At 38.8% G+C, this 26,100-nt stretch overlaps 1 protein-coding gene across 1 annotated transcript; it reads right to left on the reverse strand.

Moving 5' to 3' along the window:
* Positions 1–376: 376 nt before the first annotated feature.
* On the reverse strand, positions 377–24,855 carry LOC139949855 (sialin-like). Its single transcript, XM_071948407.1, has 11 exons — positions 24,716–24,855; positions 21,840–22,044; positions 18,718–18,893; positions 17,059–17,292; positions 15,715–15,802; positions 14,746–14,841; positions 11,679–11,803; positions 9,218–9,367; positions 7,771–7,903; positions 6,176–6,417; positions 377–3,399 (listed from the first exon to the last, which is right to left on the reverse strand). Exons 2-11 carry the CDS (start codon positions 21,949–21,951, stop codon positions 3,205–3,207), a joined length of 1,551 nt encoding a protein of 516 aa, XP_071804508.1. The 5' UTR covers positions 21,952–22,044; positions 24,716–24,855; the 3' UTR covers positions 377–3,204.
* Between the last annotated feature and the right edge of the window lie 1,245 nt (positions 24,856–26,100).

Consider the following 26,100-nt stretch of genomic DNA (forward strand, 5'->3'; position numbering starts at 1 on the left):
GTTCCAACACAGTAAACCTTACGGAATTTTGGCTGGTGACTAGTTTTTGTTAAGCAGGATCTTTCTGTGCTTGTATCTTTAAGCAGAGAAGCTTTGGACAGAAATTCATAGAGCTGCTTGAGCATAACAAGCAGCTCAGCACATAAAAATGATGCTTACCAAAATATAAAGTCACATGCCACATCACATGTACCATCTGTGATGTGCGTCCTGTTTATTTTTGCTTAAGCAGAAACTGTTTAAGCGTCATTTTCTGCTTCAACAGCTCCATGAAATCAGGCCATGTTCATGTACAAAGTGCAAAAACCAAAAACAAAAACAAAAAATCACCAGTGTTGATTCTTTTCTTAGTTTTATTCAGAAATTATTTTATGGCATAAATTATTTTATGGCAAACAATGACTTAGTAGAGGCTTTCAGACAAACACAATCACAATATTTCTTCATATGATAAAGTACTGTAAAAGAAGATTGTTTAATTTGAAAGGCAGTGTGAAAAACTAATTAAATAATAATTTCAACTACATATATATTTTTAGAATATGGATGATTAAAATTGATGTTTAATTATTCATTCTTAATAGCCTCAAGTGTTTCAAAAAGTGTTTTTTTTTTGGTCCCCCCCCACCTTGGCCGAATTTCATAATACTGTGAAAAATGGCAAAAACAGAAAACTGCTCTTGTTTGCTTATCCTGAAAATTTGGTTGTTAATACTGTTTTTATCGAGGAAGAAATTCCATGCTAAGCAAATTGGTGTGCTTAACAGCTCTATGAAATTGTTGTTGCTTCTACAAGCCTTGGTTTAATCCGACAGCCTCATACTCGTTCTATTTTGGTCTACCTTTATCTTCTGTGCTTAAAGACCATAAGTGTGACCTTGTACATTCTTTGAGTACCCTGGCAGGCACAATACTGCACAGGTCGTATGGGAAAGTTGACATTTTGTGTCGTAATTTCCACATAAAACCAAGAGTTGTGAAAGTAAAAGCTGGAAAAGTTTTGAGATGTGCCCCCTTTCATCATATCAAAAGTTGCTAAGATATACAGTGCAATCTCCATAAAATATAAGGTTTTATGTTTTCTTCCATTGAACTGTGAACAAAGCGTACCTGCAGGAAGTCCAGGCTCTGTGGCTCTTTCGTAAACATGTGATGTCACAGGTCACATCGCCTTTTATTTCGCTTAAGTAATATTCTGTAATATGTTTGGTGCATAGATTTGTAAATCCTGTTTGTTGTTTAATGCTTACAAAAGCACCCAAATTGGACAAATGTCCAAAAAGAGAAGGGGGCTTGCCACTAGTGTATACTTTATGTGGTGTGCATTAAAACATATTCATAAGGAAGTTGTTTGCAATATGACCAAACAAATTTAATTAATTTTAAACCAATACTGTGAAATCCGTAATCAAGGTTTTCAAGTAATTTTGAGTATCACAATACTCACTCACATCACTCAAAGTTAATCACATTACATTAATGCCAAATGGTTTATAGAAAATAATCTTTTAAATACAATTCATACTTAATATCCTTTTAAACATAAACAATACATACTTTTCTGAATGGAAATTTCACCTAAAATAAATCAAAATATATCAAGCTTTCTTCTTGTAGCCCCAAATAACATAATAGAAGATTGCACTTTGCAAGAGTGAGATTGTAGAAAAACAAAAATTTAGAGATCCTCCTGGCCTGGAGAGAAAGACTATGTAGAAATAGAATGCTCCATTCTAAAAAAGACCAACATCATGTCCATCAAACAACTAACACCTGTTATACCAATGTAAATAATGTAAATCCTTTTCCAAAAAGTGGACTTTAGGATCAAACAAAAACCAGTAGCTAGTGCTGCAGGCTGCCCCAGACAAATTAACTGCTTATCCATTAGTTTAATGATCCAATTTTTTCGTTGTAAACACACTCACTGAAGAGGATGTATTGTTTCTGAGTTCGTGTGGCCAAAATCGGAAATTCTTTAATGGTGCCTTCTGGTAATGTTAGAGGTTTATAGACTCTTTATAACATGACTAATATCAAAACAGGTTGAGTATCACAAGCCCCGAGTTGTTTGTTTCTGTGAGGAGTTAGAAGACCAAGGGAGGGAGGTTAATGAAAAACACTGATAGTATATAAAATCTTCGGTAACTACATCCTCGAGTTGTTGCAGTTAATAATAATAATTGGTTCTTGAGCAAAGAACACTTGTGACTTGACTTGAGCAGAAATGACTTGTGACTTGACTTGACTTGACTTGAAAAAAATTACTTGGTTACAACAGTGCCATGTAGTATTGTATGCAATATGTAATGTTACATATGCATACAATACTACATGGCAGAGCTGTAACCAAATAATTTTTCAGACATTTAACAGATGTTAAATTTGCAGCTGGGATTAAGTTGGGGCTTAAACCCCAGTCAAAGTAGGAGTTTCTGAGAGCACAGCACTTAATTATAATTGCTTTCCATCATTCAGGAGTAAATGGGTGCCTCAAGTGTCATTGCCAGGCGGTCTAGCACCTGGGACTCAAATTCCGATAGCCAAGACATTCAGGTGTGGGTTCAAATCATGGCCAATACAAGTGTGTCTAGGAGCAAGGCACTTATTAACTTTAATTGCTTCTCAGCACCCAGGAGTACATGGGTACCTGTGCGGGTAGAAAATGCTGATTTGAATGGCTAGCAACCTGTGTCCCCATTAGGCTGAGGGTGCTTACACAATGCCCCCCCCCCCCACGTTCCCACAACATCTTGTACAGAATTACCCATCCAAAAAACCTCTTAAGAATTCCTGAGAGATTCCAACAAACAACATAATGAATAAACAATAGAGGGGGTATCAAGCATCAAATACCTTTCTGCATACTTCTAAGGATTTAAAGACACAAAGGAACAAGGATAATGTTAAAGGAACACGTTGCCTTGGATCGATTTTTGACTCCCATAATTGGCCGACCGTGTTAGTTCGCAAAGTAAAAGGAAAACCATGCAATTTTGAGGCACATTTATGTGGATCAGTGTATTCTACTCTTCCAACATCTCTCTAACCATATGCATTTTGTAACAAACGTTTACAAATGCTTTTTACAGACCAACTCGACCGATCTAAGGCAACATATTCCTTTAAGTGCTTTTATAAATATATTTTAAAATCTTGTAATAAATGCATCTTGTCAAATTATTAAAGAATTTGTGTCTTTCATTAATAAAGAACATCTTTGCCTTCTTCTGCATTTGTCTCTTTTGGATCTGGAGTTGAACTTCCCAACAATTCTTTTCTGTATGGGGTAGCCCAAGGTTGCTTCTCCCCTGCAGCCAGTAGTATGAATGACACTGTGCCGAACATGTAGACTCCAAAGGAGATCCAAAATATCAAACGCCAACGCTCAAAGGTTTCCTGAAAGAGTAATAATAATAAATTAAAAAAATAGTAATAATAAAAGGTTTTTATATTACGCTTTTCCAAAACATGATCAAAGCGCATGATGTCTATGTAATAATAACAAGTTGAGCACTTGTAAAGCACTGGTACCCAACACTGGAGACGTTTGTTAATCGTCAAAGACCAGTGTTCTCACTTGGTGTATCCCAAATTGTTTATAAAATAACAAACCTTTGAACACTTTGGCTCAAATGATTATCGAATTTGAAAGAAAATAATGAATGAAAAACACACTTGTTGCATAACTTTGTGTGCTTTAAATGCATAACAAATAAAAGGATTCAGCTGAAGTCTTTTATTATTAGAGTGAAAAACTACCTCTTTCCCGAAAACTACGAGTACCTTCTTACTTTGTTTTATACTTTCAACAGCTCACCATTGCTTATTACCAAGTAAGTTTTTATGCTAAACAATAACTTGAGTAATAACCAATAGTGTCCAGTGCCTTTAAACAATAAAAAGAATTAAAGTGTTGAGGAACATTGTTCCAGGGTTAGGTGCACAACGGGAAAAAGAGCAGTGTCCCCAAGGAAGATGGGTTCTGGGGACGGACAGTAAAGAAAGGTGAAAGCCTTGAGAGCAATCAGCAGGTCTATAATTGCTTTGGGTTGACCTCCAGATTAATGTGCCAGAAATGGAGCCATCTAGCACGATTTAGCCTCAAATTTGAGTCATGGAGGTTTAGTCATCGGGGTGTGGGTGCTTTTGAATGTATGTCTATCTGTTTTACTTGAACAAATATAATGAAAACAAAATAAGGTAACAGTGTAAACGTGTCAGAATATTTCAGATCTGCAGGCGTGCTGCGTGAAAGGCAAAATGTTTTATTAATAATAGTACCAAAATGTTACACAAAGCGCTCATGTTTGTCACTCAGCGGCGTTCCAGGCGATTCAACATTTAGTATTTTCCTGCAAGGTATTTTAGAGCTACGTTTTTTATTGCGACCTATTTGATCCTTAAAGCCATTATACACTTTCGGTAAACAGTATTGTCCAAGTCCCACACTTCGTGTATCACAACTTATATATAAAACAACAAACCTGTGAAAATTTAGGCTCAATCGGTCATCGGAGTCGGGAGAAAAAAACGGGAAAACCAACTCTTTCGCGCGTTTCGCCGTGTCATGACAAGTGTTTAAAATAAATCCGTAATTCTCGCTAACGAGAATTTATATTGTTTTACCGTTTTCTCAAAAAGTAAAGCATTTCATGGACTAATATTTCAAGAGAAGTCTTTCACCATGACCTTCTGTAAACCCTGTAAATTATATGTAAATCTGTGAACTTTTTTTGTTTTTTTCTGTACCGAAAGGGTCCAATGGCTTTAAAGGCAGTGGACACTATTGGTAATTACTCAAAATAATTATTAACATAAAACCTTTCTTGGTGACAAGTAATGGGGAGAGGTTGATGGTATAAAACATTGTGAGAAACGGCTCCCTCTGAAGTGCCATAGTTTTTGAGAAAGAAGTAATTTTCCACGAATTTGATTTCGAGACCTCAGATTTAGAACTTGAGGTCTCGAAATCAACCATCTAAACGCACACAACTTTGTGTGACAAGGGTGTTTTTTTCTTTCATTATTATCTCGCAACTTCGATGACCGATTGAGCTCAAATTTTCACAGGTTAGTTATTTTATGCATATGTTGAGATACACTAACTGTGAAGGCTAGTCTTTGACAATTTTAGTGTCCACTGCCTTTAACATAGTCCCATGTGATGGTTTACAAGGTGCTGTGGTGCAATATGCTGCCAATCAAACCGGTAACACTACGCAAACCCCTTCTCTTATTCGAGAACTGGGCACTGGACTCTTTTATGTGCAATACACAACACACGGGACCAAAAGCACCTTGTAAACCATTACATGGTACTACATGTATGTAAAAGGAGTAGCAGTGGATTTCACAATGAGTTAAGATTAATCTTATCATGAGTTGGGACGAGTTACTCATCCTAACTTAGGATTAGCCATAAGCTTTCAATATCTCCTTGGACTAGTCCTAAGTAAGGACTTGTACTAACTCTTTGTGAAATTGACCCTAGGTCTCATAGTTCAAACGTATCTCCACATACCTTGCAGGAAAATACTGAATGTTGAAGCAACTTAAGCGACAATGAAGGACGGATACATGCAAGCAATATATGAAGCCACTATATTCCCAATATTATAGAATAATAATAATAATATAGCGCTTTTCATACCCGAAAGGGGTCTTAAAGTGCTTCCAACTTTATTACCCCTGGTCATTGGGGTGTTGTGGCCGAGTGGATAAGAGCACCGGACTCAAGCTCTGTTTCTGTTCAGCAGGGTGTGGGTTCGAATCCCGGTCATGACACTTGTGTCCCTGAACAAGACATTTAACTATAATTTCTTCTCTCCATCCAGGGCCAGGGGTAAATGGGTACCTGTGAGGGCAGAAATGGTTCTTGTGATTGGTTTAGCCACGTAGCACATTGTCGCACAGGCTGTATACTCCCCAGGGAGTTGAGATGGTTTAAGGAATGATTTAAGGCCCAGTGACCAGGGGTTGTAATGTCATAAGCGCTTTGAGAAGCCCTCGGGTTTGAAAAGCGCTATATAAAAACGGGTTATTATTATTATTATTATTATTATTATTATTATTATTATTATTATTAATTCATTCCTGAAACCATCTCAGCTCCCTGTGGAGTATACAGGTAGAAGTGCCTTCTCAGAACCTAATATTAAAATAGTACATGTACCTCATCTTGAGTGAGTACTCCTACTAGTACTGGTCCCACGAATCCTGGTATAGTGGCGACCATGTTGGTTATACCCATCAAGGCACCTGCATACCTAGGTGCTAAGTCTAGATGGTTGACGTTGTAACCCGACTGGGCTACACCAACGAGACCCACAGAGAGAGTCAAGAAGACTACAGCTAGGGTGTAGTTACAGCCGACGTAGCCGGTGATCACAAGAAATATAGCCGGGAGGACCAAACCTGGATAATACATAGAAAATATTGCTTACTGGATATTTCATGGAAGACCAAAATCATCGCCAGAATATTCTTGGATGTGCCGATTTGGTGGTCAATGTCACTGTGCGTTCTTTGGTGAATTGCGCATTTTAGGCGATGCCGCGTTTACTCGTAAACCTATCGACCACCAAAGTGGTGAGTATGACACAGTCGTCGCGTGTGACATGCGTGCAAGGGGTCAATACAAAGGTATGCAAATACTATGAGTTAATCTGAGATTATTTTCTGGCTCTGCTTACTGCTGAAATATGGGCCCAATTTGATAGAACACTTTAAAAGAAGATGTTGCTTACTATTTTTCTAATTTTTCTTGTAAGACCAAACCTTGATGTATCAAACAATCCAAAGATATGAAAATACTCTGATTTAATCCTTGAGCTATAAGAAGAGACTATGAATAAATAGTAAACATGCGAGTACAACCATGTGTAAGTCTCTTTTGAGGGAGTGTTGGCCTGGAGAGGGCCATTGTGGTCTCGACGTTTCAAACAGTATACTCTACGGGTACCAGTTACATTTGGTAATGGTATATGGTATTAGATGTACATGTATGTAAAAGATGCTTTCCACAATAGACTGTGCAAGTCTCGCGCTCACCGGGGCGAGAAAACACCACAAGCTAAAAACTTATTTTGTATGAAATCAAATCTTTGCTTTAAATTATTCTTTATGTCGAATCTGAACAACAACGAAAATCATTACAGCTTTTTAAAATCAGATTTAGCTTTTAAAACAAATATGCAATAAATAGGGTTTTAGCTTATGTATAAACAAAAGTAAAACTCTAAAACACTACATGTAGGACGTTTATTTGATCTTAAATTTTTTGAAACCCCCGTTGTAAATCTACGCCCGAAAGCTGGTTTACACGCGGATGTACGATGGTCGCGAGGACGTTTAAAGGCAGTTTAAAGAGGAAACCAACGCCTAAGCGACCAATGAAAAGGCTTTCCACCACGCACGACCAAAACAAGCTTCTGCTCAGTTGCGTGATCTGACATGGGCACAAATTCTTAATTTGTTTCAAGTTTAAATACCTGTTTTTTCTCCGCTATTTTTTGTTTTATATATGTTGTTAATTAGTATTACATTTTCAACAACATATGCAATTTTAATGGTCATAAGGTACGTTAAACTAAAATAATGGCCGAAACAAAATCTCCCCAACGTAAAACTCCATAAGGTTGGGACCCCAATGGTCCCGGAAGTTCAATTACTCGCAAAACTTGCACAGTCTATTATGCCTCTACTCTGCAGTTGGTCTACTGTTTGCGCAAAACTACATGTATCTTTGCTGAAAGAGTCGGCACTTACCGATTGAATTGAAAATCTTCCTTGTCTTCCCTGTTGATAAAATGCTATTGCCTCTCAGGTAGTCTGCTACCTGGCCACCAGTCAGCATAAAAAACCACAGGGTGAGGTAGGGTACCGCAGCAAGGAAACCACTCTGCAAGGTACCAGTTAAAGCATTAATAAGATGGTGGGATTTGAGGCAATGCATAGTGAGGTATCAATGTATATTAAGTTTTCAGTTAAGTATTGTAACTACTTTGATGTGACATCTTTTTTATGTTACCACAGTACTTTGAACGGAAATGTACTTCAAAATGTGAATTAAATTACAAAGCTGCTGCACTTCTTACCACTTAAGTTTTTATTGCCATTCATTTTTAGGCCTGGGCGACTAGTGTGACTAGTGACTAACAAATCATTAGTCGAGTTAATGCGACTACCAATGTGTTGCTCAAGACTACATAAGTTACTTACAAAACTCAATCAGACATCAGTGACACAATCCTTCAATCCTTTCACCTTGAATTTTACTATATTGCGCTTGCGGCACACATTGCCACAGTGCATCTTGAGAATTGAAAATAAGTTGCGACTAGTGTCATAGTCGCGACTTTTTGAGGTGCAAATAGTGGAGTAGAAAATGTCACTAGTCGCCAAGGCCTATGACTTTCAGAGTCATTACAAACTGTCTACAGACCCTGTGAGTGTACAGAACAAAGAAATGTCCACAGAATGACTGCAACGCAGAGTGTGTTCAGTTCTAGCTGAAACAGAACATCTATATATGGACATAATTAAGAAGAAGAATTCAGCCGCACGGCTGCCAGGAACAAGTGTTGTAAATAACCACTAATAAATAAATAATGCTATTTTTGTTAAAGCCCAGTTCATAGTTCCTGTGAATGTGAATGAGATACAAAATTGGACATCACAAATTTGAACGAATAATTTGCGTCAGTTAATTTGTGCTCAACTTCTGCAAAACATTCGTTGGGATATACAGCCATGCGACGTCAAAATACAGCCATGCGACGTCGAAATTCGGATCGCATTCGCAGGAAGTACGAACCTGCCTTAAAGCCATTGGACCCTTTCGGTACAGAAAAAAAAAAAAAGTTCACAGATTTACAAATAATTTACAGGGTTTACAGAAGGTAATGGTGAAAGACCTCTCTTGAAATATTAGTCCATGAAATGCTTTACTTTTTGAGAAAACGGTAAAACAATATAAATTCTCGTTAATGAGAATTACGGATTTGTTATAAACACATGTCATGACACGGCGAAACGCGCGAAAACAGGAGTAAGTTTTCCCGTTATTTTCTCCCGACTCCGATGTCCGATTGAGCCTAAATTTCCACAGGATTGTTATTTTATATATAAGTTGTGATACACGAAGTGTGGGACTTGGACAATACTGTTTACCGAAAGTGTATAATGGCTTTAAGCGTGATGATGAATTACATACCTGTGACAAGTCGAATCCCAGTACAACTTTGAGGTATGTTGGGAGGTTGGTCAGTAGGGTGTAGAATCCCCAGTTATTGCTGAAATGACCAATGATGATACCCCATACTGGAAGAGATGTGAAGATACTCAACCAGGGTACAGAATAATTCTGCAATAAAAAAAAACTCAATGTAAAACCAATTATGTGCATTCTGCATAGTACAGAGTATTGGCATGATTGATGCCCCATACTGGAAGAGATGTGAAGATACTCAACCAGGGTACAGAATAATTCTGCAATCAAAAAAGACTCAGTTAATAACAATAATAATAGCTAAAGCGCCTTTTCCTAAGGTTTTAAAGCGCTCAGAAAATGACAAGAAAAAACAACAATGGAATGGAATAAAAAACCTAAAAGGGAAACCACGACCAGGCCAACAGCCAAGTCAGTCTCTCTATGGCAAGAACATGCAGGCCAATCCGGACAAGAGTTACTGATTAAAAATTTTTCATTCAGTGACCTTTTGAACATGGTAACGGAGCTAGAACTTTTGATGGAGTGTGGAAGGGAATTCCACATCCTAGGGCCTGCTTAAAACCAATATTGTGCATTCTGCAGCTAGTAGCCACAGAGTACTGCCATGATTGATGCCCCACAATGGAAGAGATGTGAAGACACTCAACCAGGAAACAGAATAATTCTACAATAAAAACAACAACAACTCAACTCAGTATAAAACCAATGTGCATATTAAGCAGAATAGTACAGAGAATTTACATGATTGATAACCCACATTGGAAGTTATGTGAACACACTCAACCAAGGTACAGAATAATTCTGCAATAAAACCACTTAAAGTTAAAACCAATGTGCATTCTGCAGAATAGTACAGAGAATTGAAATGATTGATCGCCAACATTGGAAGAGAAGTGAAGATACTCAACCAGGGTACAGAATAATTCTGCAACAAAAAACAACTTAATATAAAAACCAATGTGCATTCTACAGAATGGTACAGAGTATTTATATTATGATTGATGCCCCACATTGGAAGAAATGTGAAGATACTCAACCAGGGTAAAAGAATAATTCTGCAATAAAAAACAAACTGTGTTGGACATCCAGGTGTTTAAGAGACTACTAAATAAAAACTAAAATAGTTAACTTGCAGGTACTGGCAAATACAAAGATCAGCACGTTTCATTTTCACTGATACTATAGAACAACCTTGGTCACAGTGCTTGTTAACAACCTGGGATGGGAATAGACCGGCAGCCCAGAGCACTTTGGTTAAAGGAACGAGGTACCAATATTTGGTTCCTTTGATGTTTAACCCGGGGAGGGTAGGTGTCTGTCGGGCCCCGCCAAATGCAGCAAAACATTTGTCTGGCGGCTGATATTGTCTTATGTTAAGAATAGTGCATTAGGACTATTGGTAACTTCAACTTGGTTTTAGGTCGTTCCACCGATGTTTAACCCCGGGGTGGGGGTGTCTGGCAGGCCCAGTGCAGCCAAATTATGAATCAAGGGCCACATCTTAAATAGCATACACCTTTCAGCCAAACAGCTGGGGTCATTATTAAATTATGGGCTCTTTACGTTTGAAAGAATACCACCACGACGCGCAGTGTCGGCCGGGGGCGGAGCTCCAAAAGGGGGAGATTTTAGCATATTTTAAGAGGCTGTATCTCGAAAACGGTACGGAGTATGGATTTAATTTTTGGTTTGTGTTCATTTTAGCCATAGTGGAACAGTTAGACAAAGTTTCATGTAAATCTGAGCTAATTTGACAACTGGTTAATTTCAACCCATAGGTTTGTACACTAAATATTTGGGGGAGGGGGTGTCTGGCAGGCCTAATGCAGCAGAAAATTTGTCTGGCGGTTGATATTTTTTACTTAGTATCATGGTAATGACCATTTCCACTTGGTTTCATGTGGTACCTAGAATGTTTGATCCAGCCCATTATTTTGCCTCTTTGTTGGGGGTCCATGCCCTACACGCAGCGGGGGGTCCCCGGCAGACATCCATATCTGACTATGGCAGGTTATCCACTAAATGTTCCTGTACTCAAATATTGGTACCTCGTTCCTTTAACCAAAGTGCTCTGGGCTGCCGGTCTAGAAACCCTGCATGTAGAACACCTCATTGCACAGTCCACCATATTCTTCAAAATACACCATGGTTTCGTCAACTTTCAAATGCCACCATCTATCAAGCAAGCTACATACATCGCCAGATCAACGGCTGCATCACCATGCTAATCCGCCTCCACAGTACTTAAGAAGTATGCAGCAACAGAGTCCAGCTTTCTCCGAAAAAAAAATAGAGCACTCATCGAAACGTTGAGTTCTTTTCAGAACCACCCCAACACATTAAGATATTATCATTACACGGTGTTACCACACACCTTACTATATCGTATTTCCACCATGAAGTTTCAAATTCTACCTGGCAAACAAGTCAAATATTTGTTTACCTTTTCTCTGATCCCAATAGAGGTTTCTATATAGACTCTCTCTTCATCGGATATATGAGGGTGGCAAGAGGGTCTATCATGTACACACAACATCCAGATGACAAACCAAATCAAACCACTTATTCCTGTAACAAAAACAAAAACACTGATTGTCACTGTTGTCATTGTCACTGTCTGTCACCAACCGTCACATTATAGAGAGTTTGCATTTTCGACAACAGATGGTTGTGCAACGGAAATGATTACATTTGGTGTCATCTGCACGTGTCGGCTTTGAGGACAGTTGTCCCTCAATTTCTACAACAGTACTTTAGTTGTGCTGAAAACGACATTTGGCTGCATCTACTAATATCGTCGCAGAACCATTTGTCGTTTACAACGAAAACATTCTATTGTCACTGACTGTCATTGACTGTCAACCTCTGCGTTTGGTTGGGTGTATAGACTTTTCTATCGCAACGTCACAGCCCAAATTTTTGCCAAGCGAGGTTGGAAAACTATGGAAAGCCATTAACGCAAACCATAAACAGATGGCCACAGTTCAAACAATATTACAAAAATATAAAAAATAGTGAATTTGTTTGAACAAAACTACTTGTTCACTTGATCACAACATTTGTTTACACAACTGAATGTTTTACTATCATTCAGCTTTCCATGCCAACCAGCACGGTTTGTTTATCAGCATGGAAAGGTCTGTACAAACAAATTTACCCAAACCTGGTGTCGACTTGTCAACTTTATTTCAAAATGACTTATTGAAAGAGTCCAATCATTCATCTCAAGTAATAATGAAAATTACAAATTATATTCATAAAGCATCAGCAAATGAGCCGTAACAATAAATTAAAACAACATAGAAGTAACTTTGAACATTTTATTGTTTAAAGTATGTGCTTGAAAGTGGAAGAAAATGAACAAAATAATTAATCATTTTTCATTTTATAAAAATAGGTTTTAGAATTTTACACGAAACAAAATCAACTGTAAGAGGGGGGGGGGGGGGTACAACAATATTTTTAAAATATGTGATGCTCAATGTGATGTTCCAAAACAAAAAACACTTATTAATGTCATGGCCGAGCAGTCAAGTATAATCAACACTAAAAGATGTAATGCATCTAATCAGCAGTGTGGGTATCACACTGAAAACAGGAGTTTAACATTTAAACCAAAGGAAAATAATAAAATAACTTTAAAAAATATGAACAAAGAAACAGAAAACAACAACACAAAACAAAAGCAACAATATATAAATAAGTGCATTCATGTGCATTCATTCAACTTAAAGGTGCTAGCTTGGTGCGCTTAAACTTTCAGCGCATTGGAATCTTACCTTTGATTTGCTGTAGAACCAGCCGCATAAGTATTGAGCTGGGTAATCAATCATGGTTTATCTTGTTCGGAGATGTGTGCTCGATCTTTGCGTCAGTTTGTGTGAGTCACAAATGCTTGAGTCACCGAGTTCTTCGAAGGTGAGTATTAAACGGGTTTTGCAAGCTACAATTTTGTTTTTGTTCAGCAAAGTTGCTTGCGCTTGCGCTTGCGCATTGTAAATGCATTTGTAGGTATCGGAGGTGTTGTATTTTCTGTAATAGAATTTGTTTTTATAATAAAGGAAATCACGCTACTTTCTTTTTGAGATGAGTTTTGAACCATTTCTTCAATGTGAACCAAATTGATTTTTCTTTAATAACATGTAGCTGCTTGCGTGCGGATTGTCGAACAAGAAGAAAAAGTGGACTATAGATTTTTTAGCAAAACATTTTAAAAAAGGTAATGTGACACTCAATATAACAGATAAACATGCAATCACGTCAAAGTACCAAATCCTAAAATCCTCAAACAAAGAGTTGTCTGCCTTTATGAGACATGGCTCAGCAAGCCTTAATAAGGCCAAGTAAAAAAAGAAAAATGTCTAGCGTCCCCGCCCGCTTCCTTTTTTAGAGGCCGCCTCCTCCTTTATTTTTAACGGTCTCATCAAGAAAAGACTTTACTTTAAAAATGTTTCGGGCAGTCTTTAAATAAAAAGGGTCTTCCTTCCTTTTTTTTTAAATCTTGAAAGCAAACAATAAAAAATAAAGGCCCCTCCTCCTCCCGTTTTTTTGAAACCCGGAAGCTAAACATTTTTTTTTTTTTACACGGCCTTACATGTCATTGCTGAGAGCGAATAAGAGCACCAGACTCAAGCTGTGGTGCTTCTGTTCATCAGCAGAGTGGGGGTTCCGGAGTCATGACACTTGTGTCCTTTACATGTAGCAAGTATTATAAAAGAAGTATTTTAATCCAACTCTAGTAACGGTTGCGACTCAGAAATTGTCAATCACTTGTCGTTCATGTCACTGTTACAAAATGGCACAACATCCTATACATGAACGTGGTCAAGTAACAAACACCCTCTTTTGTAAAAATTGGTTTCCAACTGTGTCAGTGAAGCAGCCCCCTCTCCCCCCCCCCCCCTTTCAGAAAGTGGATTCTCATTCTTACATGTACATGTAGGTTGTTAAAAAGCGGTTAAAATTTTAAAATGTTGCTGCTGACACTGATACGTTTCTAGCTACAATGGGACTACATGTAATACCTGTAAATGAAACCCGCAGGGAGTGGGCAGGGAGTTTGTGCTCACTGAACTGAATCAGTTGGTGACAAGCACAGGGAAGGAAAGGTTTCAATAATAATTGTATTAATAATAATAAACCGCATTCGTATAGCGCATAACATTGCTAAGTCCCCATGCGCTGATAGGAGTTAAAAAAAAAAAAAAGGAAAAGAAATACAAATGGAAGAACAACTAGAGGTAAATGGTGAATAGATGAGTTTTAAGGCGATATTTGAATTGCCCAACCATGACTGCTTCCTTAATAACAGACTGTTTTGTGACAAGGGGGAGGTGATGAGAAGGGACTTTGATTTGGAATGTAAAGTTCTAGAAGTAATGTATTTGCTTGAACAGAGAGCCAGTGAAGAATCTGTAGGATAGGGGATATATGTCCAGTTGACACTCTAACCCCAGTGACCCTCCCTAGACCCTCCATGGACCCTGAAGGGTAAACTATATGAGACTTACCAAATACATAGAAGACTGAGGGCCATCCACCTAGGAAGTCTGAGTCCGATAGTAGTCCAGATACTGGCAGGGATATGACTGTTCCTATATGCATTCCTAAGGAAATACAAAATAATAAATAATAGTTGTAATAACTAGCTATAATAGAGCGCATTTTATAATAACCGTAACAAAGCCTGTATACTTCCGTTTTTGAAAGAGCATTAGCACCAAGGCATGGGGAAAAGCACCGAGTGAGCGCTGAGTACCAAAATTTGGAGTTCAGAAGAAAAAAAACTTTGTTTAATGGATTAAAGGAACACGTTGCCTTGGATCGGTCGAGTTGGTCTTTGACAAGCGTTTTTAACCGTTTATTATAAAATGCATATGGGTAGAAAGATGTTGTCGACAGGGTAAAAGGAAAACCGTGCAATTTCGAGTGATACTTGTCTGGATCATTATATTCTACTTTTAAAACATCTTTTTAACCATAGCATTTCATAACAAACGGTTTCAAATGCTTTAAATAGACCAACTCATAAGATCCAAGGCAACGTGTTCCTTTAACTCGTTCCAAATGTGCAAAATTTGCACTATCTATAACATACATATAGTATGGTTTCCTATAACATTGTGTAATGATAATCTCTAAACGAGTTGTAGTTCTGAAAAGAACAGTTGGTTTCAACTCGACGTTTCGATCAGTATGCTGTGATCGTCTTCTGGAGAAAGCTGGACTCTGATGCTGCAAGCTGCTTTATAAGTACTGTTGACGTGGATTAGCTTGGTGATCAATATGATGCACGAATGTGCGAAATAGAACTCGGTGATGCATGTGGAAAAATAAATAATTAAAAACTGATCGAAACGTCAAGTTGAAACAAAAGGTTTTTTTCAGAACTACCCCAAATTATCATGACACGGTGTTAACGCAAACCTTTCTATATCGTATGTCCACCATGTAAAGTTCAAAATCCTATAGAATCTTACCTGAGTATGATATGGTAACTAGCTTGCTTCTTTCCAATGGTGGAGCCCAGTGACCCCACATAGAATGCATCGCTGGAAAGGTCACCCCCTAAAGACAAAAAAAAACATTCATTTAAACACAACGATAAAATACCAAACTTTTACACACCAAGGCAAACCCCTTCTCTTAGCGATAAGAGTCACCCGACTCCACAATCCATGACCAGTCGCGTTGGGATTCAGATAAGTGTTACTGCAGCCCTGATACTTCACACTGCCAGTGGTTGACCATTCAACATGTTTACTCCTAAAATACTGATCGAATCGTTGAGTTGTCAACCATTGCTTCTTTTTATTAGAACCAACACTACTCAAAAGATATTTTCACATGTTGTTACCACAAACCTCTATGAGTTATTTGATGTAATTAAGCCTTTGCTTGGGTTGAAACTTTTAATAATAAATTTTTACTCTTGAAGATGATCGGAACATACTGATCAAAACGTTGAGTTGTCAACCACCGATTCTTTTCAGAACCAACCCTACTTAGTTTCACATGGTGTTACCAAAATCCTCTCTTAGTTATTTTGATGTTATTTAGCCTTTGCTAAGATTGAGATCATATATACTTTTGGCACACTATAGCTGACCTCTTTGAGTCCTTCTAATATCCGCACATTACTCAACCATGGATAGCGAGCGGACTAAAGAGGGAGAGAGTGCTCGTAAAGCTCTCTTAGCTATATATGCTGTAATTTAACCTCAAAGCTAAGATTGAGAACATACCTATGTGTTAATACTTTTGGCACACTAGCTCACCTCTTCTAGTTCTTCTAATAATCGCACAATAATCATCAATAGATTGAGGTAGCGCAGTTAAAAACATTCCTGTAAGCTAACATAGTAAAAACTGTCAGATTTTCTACCTTCCGCCCAGGTAGTAGTTAAAAAGGCAGGTAAGTTCTGAAAAGAACTGAGAAGTCTCCCAAAAGAAATCTGCAGTAGTAGAATATAAAGCAAGACAGTTCTCTAAAGAACAAAATCTACCTGACAAGTAGATACACACATGGTGTTACCACAAACCAAATATATAAAATTGAGATGATTAGCCCCGTGTCGACCCCTCGGTGCTCACTCGGGTGAGCCCCTGACAAGAGCTAATCGAACGATCACTCACCCTCTCGTGGTGACGTCATGCACCTCGGGCCAGCTCCAAGTGACCCGCTCCATAAGCAGGGCACTTAGGGCTGACCCGAGTGAGCACCTGGAATGACGTCAAAGCTATTCGAAGGTACCGAGGGCAGACCAGGGTCGACCTGGGGAAGCTAATCGAACGCACCCACTATCTTTTGTCCCACTACCCACCTCTCCTAGTCCTTCCAATATTCGCACAGCAATCAGCCATGGATACCCAGCTCTGGCAGCTAGTGGCGTGGCTAGAGTCAACACTGAGGTACATAGAACACCCAGTCCAAAGATTCTCTTGGCTCCGAATCGATCAGCGAGCCAACCACCGGGTAACTGAGTCAAGATGTATCCATAGAAGAAAGAGCCCAGAATCTGGCCCTGGGTCGTCTCATCCCAGTTGAACTCCCCATCCTATTAGAGGAAGAAGAAATAACAATAGTTTGAGAAAAATGCTTTCAAAAGAATTTATCAATTGATCAAGAAAGGCCTATTTGACCAATTTCAAAATTGTGTTCTTTTTATTGAGCAGAAGTAGAATTTGTACTCTTTATAAAAATAATACTAGGTTCTTATAATAGCGCTTTATCACACCCCTACGGGCGTATCACGCCCCCATAGGAGCTAGGTTTTGAAGTGGCCTATTCCTTTAAAGCACCATGTAATGGTTTACAAGGTGCTGTGATGCAATATGCAGCCAATCAAACCAGGAACACTGGGGCGAACCCTTTCTCTTTATGATAAGTGCACGTATTGAGAAGCACATATAGATTGCAAAGTTGTCAGTAGCCCACATGGCAAGTTGAGAAGTGGTACTTAAAGGTACTAGCTAAGCTTGGGCGATATCGATTTATTTTATTCACGATATATCGCCGACAATATATCGCGATATTCGATATAATCGCGATTAATTAAATTTGACATCATCAGTCTTTAAACTCCAAGTGAAAGTTGTAGAAGAGACAGTCATAGCATAAGAGAGGTGTTCTAATGACCTATTCTTCTGGTTTTACTCCAAACCTATGGGGTGCAAGATGTCTCAGCTAGCAAATACATCGCGATATTTAATCGATATCGCAATATATCGCGATTATCGCGATATATCGATATTTCGATTAAAACCTAGTTTTTAGCCAAAACTAGTTTTTATCACAATGTCCTTTATACATGTTATATTAATGTCATTTGTATGTCGAGCTAGTGTTTAAGCAGTGTGTTGAGGGTGAGCCAAACATCGATAGAAACTACATTTATTGAACCCTTTCACCATTGTCACTACCGATTCGCTGCACCTAACCATTTTGGGAGTTCAATTTACAATGTAAATGCAAAAACTATGGTGCTTGGTAATTGTCAAACATGAGTTTTAGTGACAAATCACTTATTTCTCAAGCTTTAGAGGAGTCCTTTCTCACAAAGTTTATACTATCAACAGCTCTCTGTTGCTCATTGCCAAGTACATGTAAGTTTTTATACTATGTGGTGAGAGGTCTTTTTCTTCAAGTTCAGCTGTGCCACGCATCTGGAACTCTCTATCACTAATCTTAGATCTTGTTTTTGTACCACAACATTCAAATCTCTTCTCAAAACTAATCTTATGTCACAGGTTTTCAAGGACTAATTGTTGTGTCTGTTTTTCTTTGTTTTGTTTTGTTTTTGGTTTTTACTGCGCCCTGAACACCCAGCAGGGTGGATACGTGCACATTACACATGTTACAAGTCTAAATTATTATTAATACCGAGGGATAATACATAACTACTGTAATACTGTAATACATGTTTTTATTTTGAGTAATTACCGAAACGTGTTCAGTGCCTTTTAAAGGATCGAGAACTTACCTTCGTAGTCTGGTTTATGTTTTCAGCTGCAGGACAAACTGAGCTGTGATTGGACAATGTAGTATTCACCATGGCAACCAGGGCGACACTCAAATTCACTCTCATTGCGTAGACGTTTAGGAAACCAAGGAAGCTGAAGCAAGCAAGGGCATAGCGGGCCGATATCAAACCGGGCACTGTGGGATAACACAAACAATTTCAAATATTAACATGAATACAATTAAAATTTACAATACAACTTGTTGCATAACATCAATATTTAAATGGTATTTTATGTACAATTGTACAAAATGTAGTTTGTCAATTGACATCCTCATTTCGATGCAGGGAAGGCAAAAAGCTAGATGGTGACAATCACAGATCAAAGCTAGACGATGACTACGAGAGCAAGCTAGTTCGAAACGTTGAAACCAACTCAAGAACTGACTCCGCGGTACATGTAGTACAGTAATCTACAGTCGTACTCCAAGCCTATTTCTACGCCATCCGCCTAGGTACATTTAATAGTTAATAAGCAGGACAGTTCTTTTCAGAACTGAGAAGTCTCCCAAACACCCGAACAATCTACTCCGCGGTAGTAGAATAAAGCAAGACAGTTCTCTAAGAACAAACTCTACCTGGCAAGTAGATACACATTTGTGTTACCGCAAACCAAATATACATCACAGATCTATTGTTCGCTAGGATTTACTGAAATGCAAAATCAATTAACTGATGCCTCTATAGACCTTTCCATTGTTGATTAACATACAGAGCTGTTTGGCATGAAAAGCTGAATGTTAATTCATAAATACCTCAGACAGTTTCGCCATTCCTATTGGTGGAGAGCGAGTCACGTGGTAGTGTATAAACCTTTGTTTGTGACCAGTAAAAAGAGTTGAAACATGGGCGTGACACGCCAGTTTGCACCTGTGCTTATAACCCAGTTTCTTCATTCCTATTGGTCGAGAGCAACGGCCGGGACAGTTGTGCCACATCACGCGATACGCCCGTGGTGCACAGCATTCCCTTATAAGAAGTTGTTTACCCGAGGGCCTTACCATTTCATAGCTGGAGGGGTGTTGTGTTGAAAGAAATCATTGAAGAATTATAACTTTTGCATTTATTTTACCTTTTGACCAAGAAGTGTTGATGTTTTTTGACCGAAAAGGTATTTATGAATGGGAATCAAAGTGTGTTGAATCAATCGGTTTTCAACTAGTGGTTTAAACCCGCCGAGGCCTGGTTCCTGATAATTTACCTCGACTTCGTCTCGGTAAAATTATCAAGAACCAGGCCACGTTGAGATTAAACCACCAGTTGAAAAGCTCTTCACCACACATCGATTCCCTTAGTAAAAAACTCAACATGTACAGATATTTTAAATAATTCAAACATATTCTGCAAACTTTCAGTTAAATAAAATATCCCTAATTTGTAGATCTTCAGCTGATTTTCATAAAGCTTTTTTGATCAACGGCAAATCTAAAATCCATAGCAAAATCGACTTCACTAAAGCTTTGGGACAAACTTACTCATCCAAACTGAATTAGCGATGACAATCTTGCAATGACTCAGCCACGAAGTTCGTCATAAACTCATGACAATTTTTCCAATTTGTATTTAGGATGTTATTAACGCTGTACAAGGTACATCTTGACAAAGTTTCTCATGAACTAAAGAGTAAAACGGTTTGTTATTCTTTGCAATCTTTTACTGCGATACTAAGTATATATTCTCACAGAGGCAGATGGCTAAGAACCCTTTTTAGCAACTGCTACTGACAAAGCTTACAAATTGCAAAAAAAAAGGACTACATTTGGGTCTGTTATTTTAACCAGCATTTGGCCTAAAAGTAATGTATTGGTAGTGCATATTACATGTATGCACACATCGTCGTTTCAATAAAATATAATGTTCCATGGCTCAACAGCTTTGATGAATAGTTCAGGCACAATAAAAATTAATACATTTTGCAAGTTAGGCCTAATAATAGGCCTTTGAAAAATTGTTTTTAAATGAAACGCTGTTTCCCCTTTAAATCATTACAGATGGAAATTAATTATGTTAATAATTTGTGTACTGGTACAGTAGGTAAGCTAATAGTAAAATAATGTGTAGGCCCTAATATATTTTTTTATAATCATAAAATCATAACTCTTTAGGATTATTTCAGACAATTCATCATTTCTAATGAAAAGGCATTGATGAATGGGAATAGTAGAGTAGTGACTCTTACTTAGCCGTTTAAAACCTTGCAGGGCGTGGGCCGTGCAATGAAGGACCAAGCCAAATCATTTGGCCATGACAAATCCATTCCTCTTGATTGTACTTAATAGTTATAATAAAAGTGGCTTCTTATATGTAAAGCGTGCGAATCCATCACTCAGTGACCCTAAAGTAATGGTTTACAAGGTGCTCCATTGCAATATGCTGCCAATCAAACAAGGAACACCAGAAAGAACCCTAACCTGGTTCTTTTAGATGTGTTACACACCACATAGGCCTTTAACCTCGGTTCGTGCTTCCTGCCAATGCGAAGCGAATGTTGACGTCACAAATTCACAACGAATAATTCACAGCAGTTCAACTCACTTGCGAATATTTCACTGTGAAAGGAGAGTTGTGACATCAAATTCACGCTGCATTTGCATTCGCAGGTAGTACCAAGGGACAAAGCATCACGGGGTGTCGTGGCCGAGCTGATAACAGCACCGAATTCAAGCTCTGGTGATTCTGTGTAGCAGAGTGTGGGTTCGAATCCCGGTCGTGACACTTGTGTCCCTGAGCAAGACACTTAACTATAATTGCTTCTCGTCATTAAGGGATAAATAGGACCTGTGAGGGCAGAGATGCTTCTTGTGATTGAAGGCTGTGTACTCCCCTGGGAGCTGAGATGGTTTAAGGAATGATTGAAGGCCCAGTGACCAGGGGTAATAATGTTGGAGCGCCATGAGCGTCACTGCGTGACGTGACGGACCTGAGCGCTAAATACATGTAAGAAGCCATTATTATTATTATTATTAAGTATTGCCTAAGGACACAGGTGTCATGACTGGGACTCGAACCCACACTTTGCTGTTCATAAACACCAGAGTTTGAATCCGGTGCTCTTAACTGCTACATCACGACACGCCACATACCTTTAGGGGGAGTGCTGATTATGCCGTTTGACTTTAGAAGATGACTCGACTCTTTTGTTTCCAACTCTTTATCACTTTCTTCGTCATCCATGATAGAAGCTTGGTTGATCATTTCTGGATCCGGCAAGGGCTTTGTTAATTAACTTAATGTAGTTCCTGATTGACTTCAAATGAGGTTTGTATTTGTGCTACGACAACTTCTGATCTGAAACAATTAATACATGAAGAGAACTAAATTAACTCAGCATTCATTAATACCACAGACAGTTTCTCTACTCCTATTGGTGGAGAGCGCGTCACATGGGGGTGTTTAAACAGTTGATTATGACCAGCTGGAGCTGTTTATAATGATAATGGAACGCAATTCATAGCTATTAGTGACAGCGCGTATTTTATTTCTAAGCGCGCGCGCAGACACACAACCCACGGCATCAAACAGATTCTTCACAAACTTTTTTGAAAAAACATATTTCAAATCTCAAATTTTCAATCGTGAAAGGTCTATAATGGTAGTACTTCATAAATACCTATTTATATTGGTGGAGAGTGTGTCACGTGGGTGTGTATAAATCTTTGTTTTTAACCAGTAAAAAGTGCTGAAACATGGGCGTGAAACGCGAGCTTGCACCTGTGCTTATAAGACATTTTCTTCATTCCTATTGGTCGAGAGCAACGGCTGGAACAGTTGTGCCACATCACACGATACGCGCGACGTGCACAGCATTCCCTTATGAGGAGTTGTTTACCTGAAGGTGGCGGAGGGCCTAACCATTTCATAGCTGGAGGGGTGTTGTGTTGAAAGAAATCATTGAACAATTATAATTTTTGCATTTATTTTACTTTTTGACCAAAAGTGTTGATGTTTTTTGACCGAGAAGGATGAATGGGAATCAAAGTGTGTTGAATCGTTTTCAACTAGTGGTTTAAACCCGCCGAGGCCTGGTTCTTGATAATTTACTTCAACTTCGTCTCGGTAAAATTATTAAGAACCAGGCCTCGTTTGGATTAAACCACTAGTTGAAAACCTCTTCACCACACATTGATTCCCTTATTTTTTTACTGTTTTTTAACAAAAGGGCATATGAATGGGAAAAAAAAGAGTAGGCCCTAGTGACTCGTTCTTAACCGTCCATTTAAAACCCTTGCAGGGTCGTTGCCAGGCAAAAAAGGCTCTCAGCTTCGGCTCTGGCCTCTATCACACGATAACGACCCTGTTGGTTTCAAACGGACGTTTTTACTCGTCGCTTTTATTCCCTTAGTCATCAGTCATGGTAGTACATAATTTCTAAGGGCTGAGTTGTAATTTTTTTCTCTTCGTATTACACTGTCTCACTCTAAGACATACTGAGCTGGCAGTTAGCAGGCTGGTGCTCAAGGGCTGCTGTTCCCGTGGCAGACCACAAACCACGTTTGTATTGTGGACACCTTGTGCAGGGACTCTGGCCTATGACGGAAAGAGCTGCGTACAGCAATGGAGGACCAACGTGTTTGGACAGCCATCATCCGATGCTCCGCACCGACTAAATGAATGAATTACATGTAGCTGTTTTTTTCCCCATAAATACCTAAGCTGCCACTCTGAAATTTCGAAGTTACAAGGGGAGATTAAAAAAAAAAAGTTTTTTCAACTCCAGGAGAGAGGCACATGATAAATAATAATCTTGCTTTTTTGTAATACCCCTGCGGTGTAATGGTATGAATCCATGTACGTAGAAAGACAAAAAACAAAATAGTCTTAAAAATTATATTAACTTAACAAATAAATAAATAACTAATAAGAAATAAACAAAGCACAATGTGTCCCCCCCCCCCACACACACACTGAAAAAGTATTGGCTACACCGACCGCTGTCTATCTAGCCACAACGCGCCCCGTCGAAGATTGCATGCTCATAATGCTTTGACAACGTGTGTGTGCGCCCCGCCCACCAGACTCACTCCCCCGAAAAAAGGTTTTTATAAACAGCTGTTGACTCAATTCACTACCCATTTTGAAGAAGGGGTGTTACGCAGTAGTGCGTGTGCACTATATGCGTGAACGGCGGGCATACTAGCGGACAGCGCGCCCTTCTTGCCGCAAAACAACCCTTCTACAAATGGTTTAGTCCAACTCGGTCATGGCTCGGCAGTCCGGCGAGTAGGCTGGTGTACAGTGGTTGGTGATCGAGTGACCAAAAGATAAAGCATTGAGCATATTGAGAAGTCAAAAAACATGCGATGGGGCAGAAAAACAACAGTGAGTATCAAGCTGAAAATTGCATTTTTTGCATAAGCATAAGCACTGTTAATGGCGGACTGTCTCTCGCAACGTAAAACCAAAACTTAAAAAATTTCAACACACCATGAAGTGAAAGTGTTATTGTTAAAAAAATTGGATAGATGATTTGAAAAAAACACAATTTTCCTGTTATCCTACTTGAAAACACATGACACCAGGATATGCTTGTACATGTTGTACCATGTAATGTAATGTAAAATTGCCTAAAATAGCAAACTTTTTGCATTTACAAGTGTAACTAACCTGTCAAGCCTTACCTGCTTCTAAATCTAAGTTGTGGTCAAGGGAGAGGAGAGTCTAGTCTTCGCTTGGCAAGTCAAACCACAAACATTTCATCTAGGGACTGTTTACAATTACATGTACATGGTCATGTACATCGCGCACTGAGTAGAGAGGTAAAAGATTGGTAGATTTGCCACGATTTTATTTTAGGGACCTTGATAACAAAGATAAAGAAAACTACGTACGCATAAAACTAGTAGTAGTACATGTACATTACCACTTGGGATAACTTTCCGTATGGCGCCACCACTTTTTCACTCATTTTTACAAAAAGGGATATGTCAATGAGGTAAATTAGATACTAAATTATTATTACCTCTGTCACTTTGTTGAATGTCAGTCGTTCTCAACAAGTCTCGAACTCAGCGTCAAACAAAATAATGGTCAAACCCATAGAGCTCAATGGTCAAAACTCATAAAAAGTGGTGTGTGCGGAGCCCACACATACACTGTACATTGAGTGTGTATGTTGGGCGCTATCGGTCAATCTGCGCGATCAACCGATCTCGCTGCGCTATCGACCAATCGCGCTGCGCTGTTGAAATATCTATTGGTCGCGCAGCAATCGGTCTATCGCGCAACAATCGGTGTATCGCGCAACAATCGGTCGATCGCGCAACAACCATTCGCTCGTCCTCAGCGCCTTGGGTGGACAGTAGACTGGACTGGTCCCGTTTCTAAACCGTGACCAAACGAGGGCGGTATACCGGTTGCCCGGATCCTCCATCCAGGGCCGAATTTCATAGAGCCGCTAAGCACAACAAATTTGCTTACCATAACATTTCTGCCTTGATAAAAACAGGCTTTAATCACCCAAATTTCCATTTGTTGCATATTGCTTGTTACTGGTTTTCAGCTTTGTTTCGCTTATCCGGAAAATCACGTGAAAACTTTGTTGGTAATCCATTTTTTATCAATGAAGAAATTTCATGCTTAGCACATTGTGCTTACAGACATGAACATTATTGGTAATTGTCAACGACAAGTCTTTTCACTTGGTGTATCACAACATATGCATTTATAACTCTATTAATTATATAAAACATATTGATTACAATTAAAAACATGAAACTTAGACAACCTGTGAAATTGCTCAATGTCATCGAAGTTGCGAGATGATAATGAAAGAAAAAACACCCCTGTAACATGAAGTTGTGTGCTTTTAGATGCTTGATTTCGAGACCTCAAATTCTAAACTTGAGGCATCGCAATCCAAATCGTGGAAAATTACTCCTTTCTCGAAAACTACGTCACTCACTTCTCACAATGTTTTATACCATCAACCTCTCCCCATTACTCATTACCGAGTAAGGTTTTGCAAGTAACTATTTTGAGTAACTACCAATCACTGCCTATAACAGCCCTAAGAAATTGGGCACAGGGCACACCGTACCAAATTAAACCATACACGAATTTCATTTGATACTAACGTTTTAGATTGCGCTAATAATATAACAATATCAGAACCTGAAAAGTCTGTGATCAACTTTTGAGGAGACTGGGTAAATTGAGGCTTGAAAGTTTTTCCTCCTTTGCTTGTGTTGGGAAGTGGTGCGCAAAATCTGCTTTGACAAAAAAAATCTGCTCTGACAGCAGTCTTTGTGCCCCTTGATGGTGGTAGCACCTTTCCATACTCTGGTGTCTAATGAAGTAGTCGGCTTGAGACATTATTGCACCTCACCGCTTGTTTTCTGTTCGAGA

This window comes from Asterias amurensis, chromosome 17 (assembly GCF_032118995.1).
Source record: "Asterias amurensis chromosome 17, ASM3211899v1".
Classification (NCBI taxonomy): domain Eukaryota; kingdom Metazoa; phylum Echinodermata; class Asteroidea; order Forcipulatida; family Asteriidae; genus Asterias; species Asterias amurensis.

What these genes read in the sequence shown, in the direction of transcription:
- LOC139949855 (XM_071948407.1), bottom strand. Translation starts at nt 21,951, where the DNA reads ATGATCAACCAAGCTTCTATCATGGATGACGAAGAAAGTGATAAAGAG. An exon ending in AGTTACCATATCATACTCAG is followed by an intron (nt 14,842 to 15,714) that starts GTAAGATTCTAT and finishes GTATTTCCTTAG; the next exon opens with GAATGCATATAGGAACAGTC. An exon ending in GAAGATTTTCAATTCAATCG is followed by an intron (nt 6,418 to 7,770) that starts GTAAGTGCCGAC and finishes TGTATTATCCAG; the next exon opens with GTTTGGTCCTCCCGGCTATA.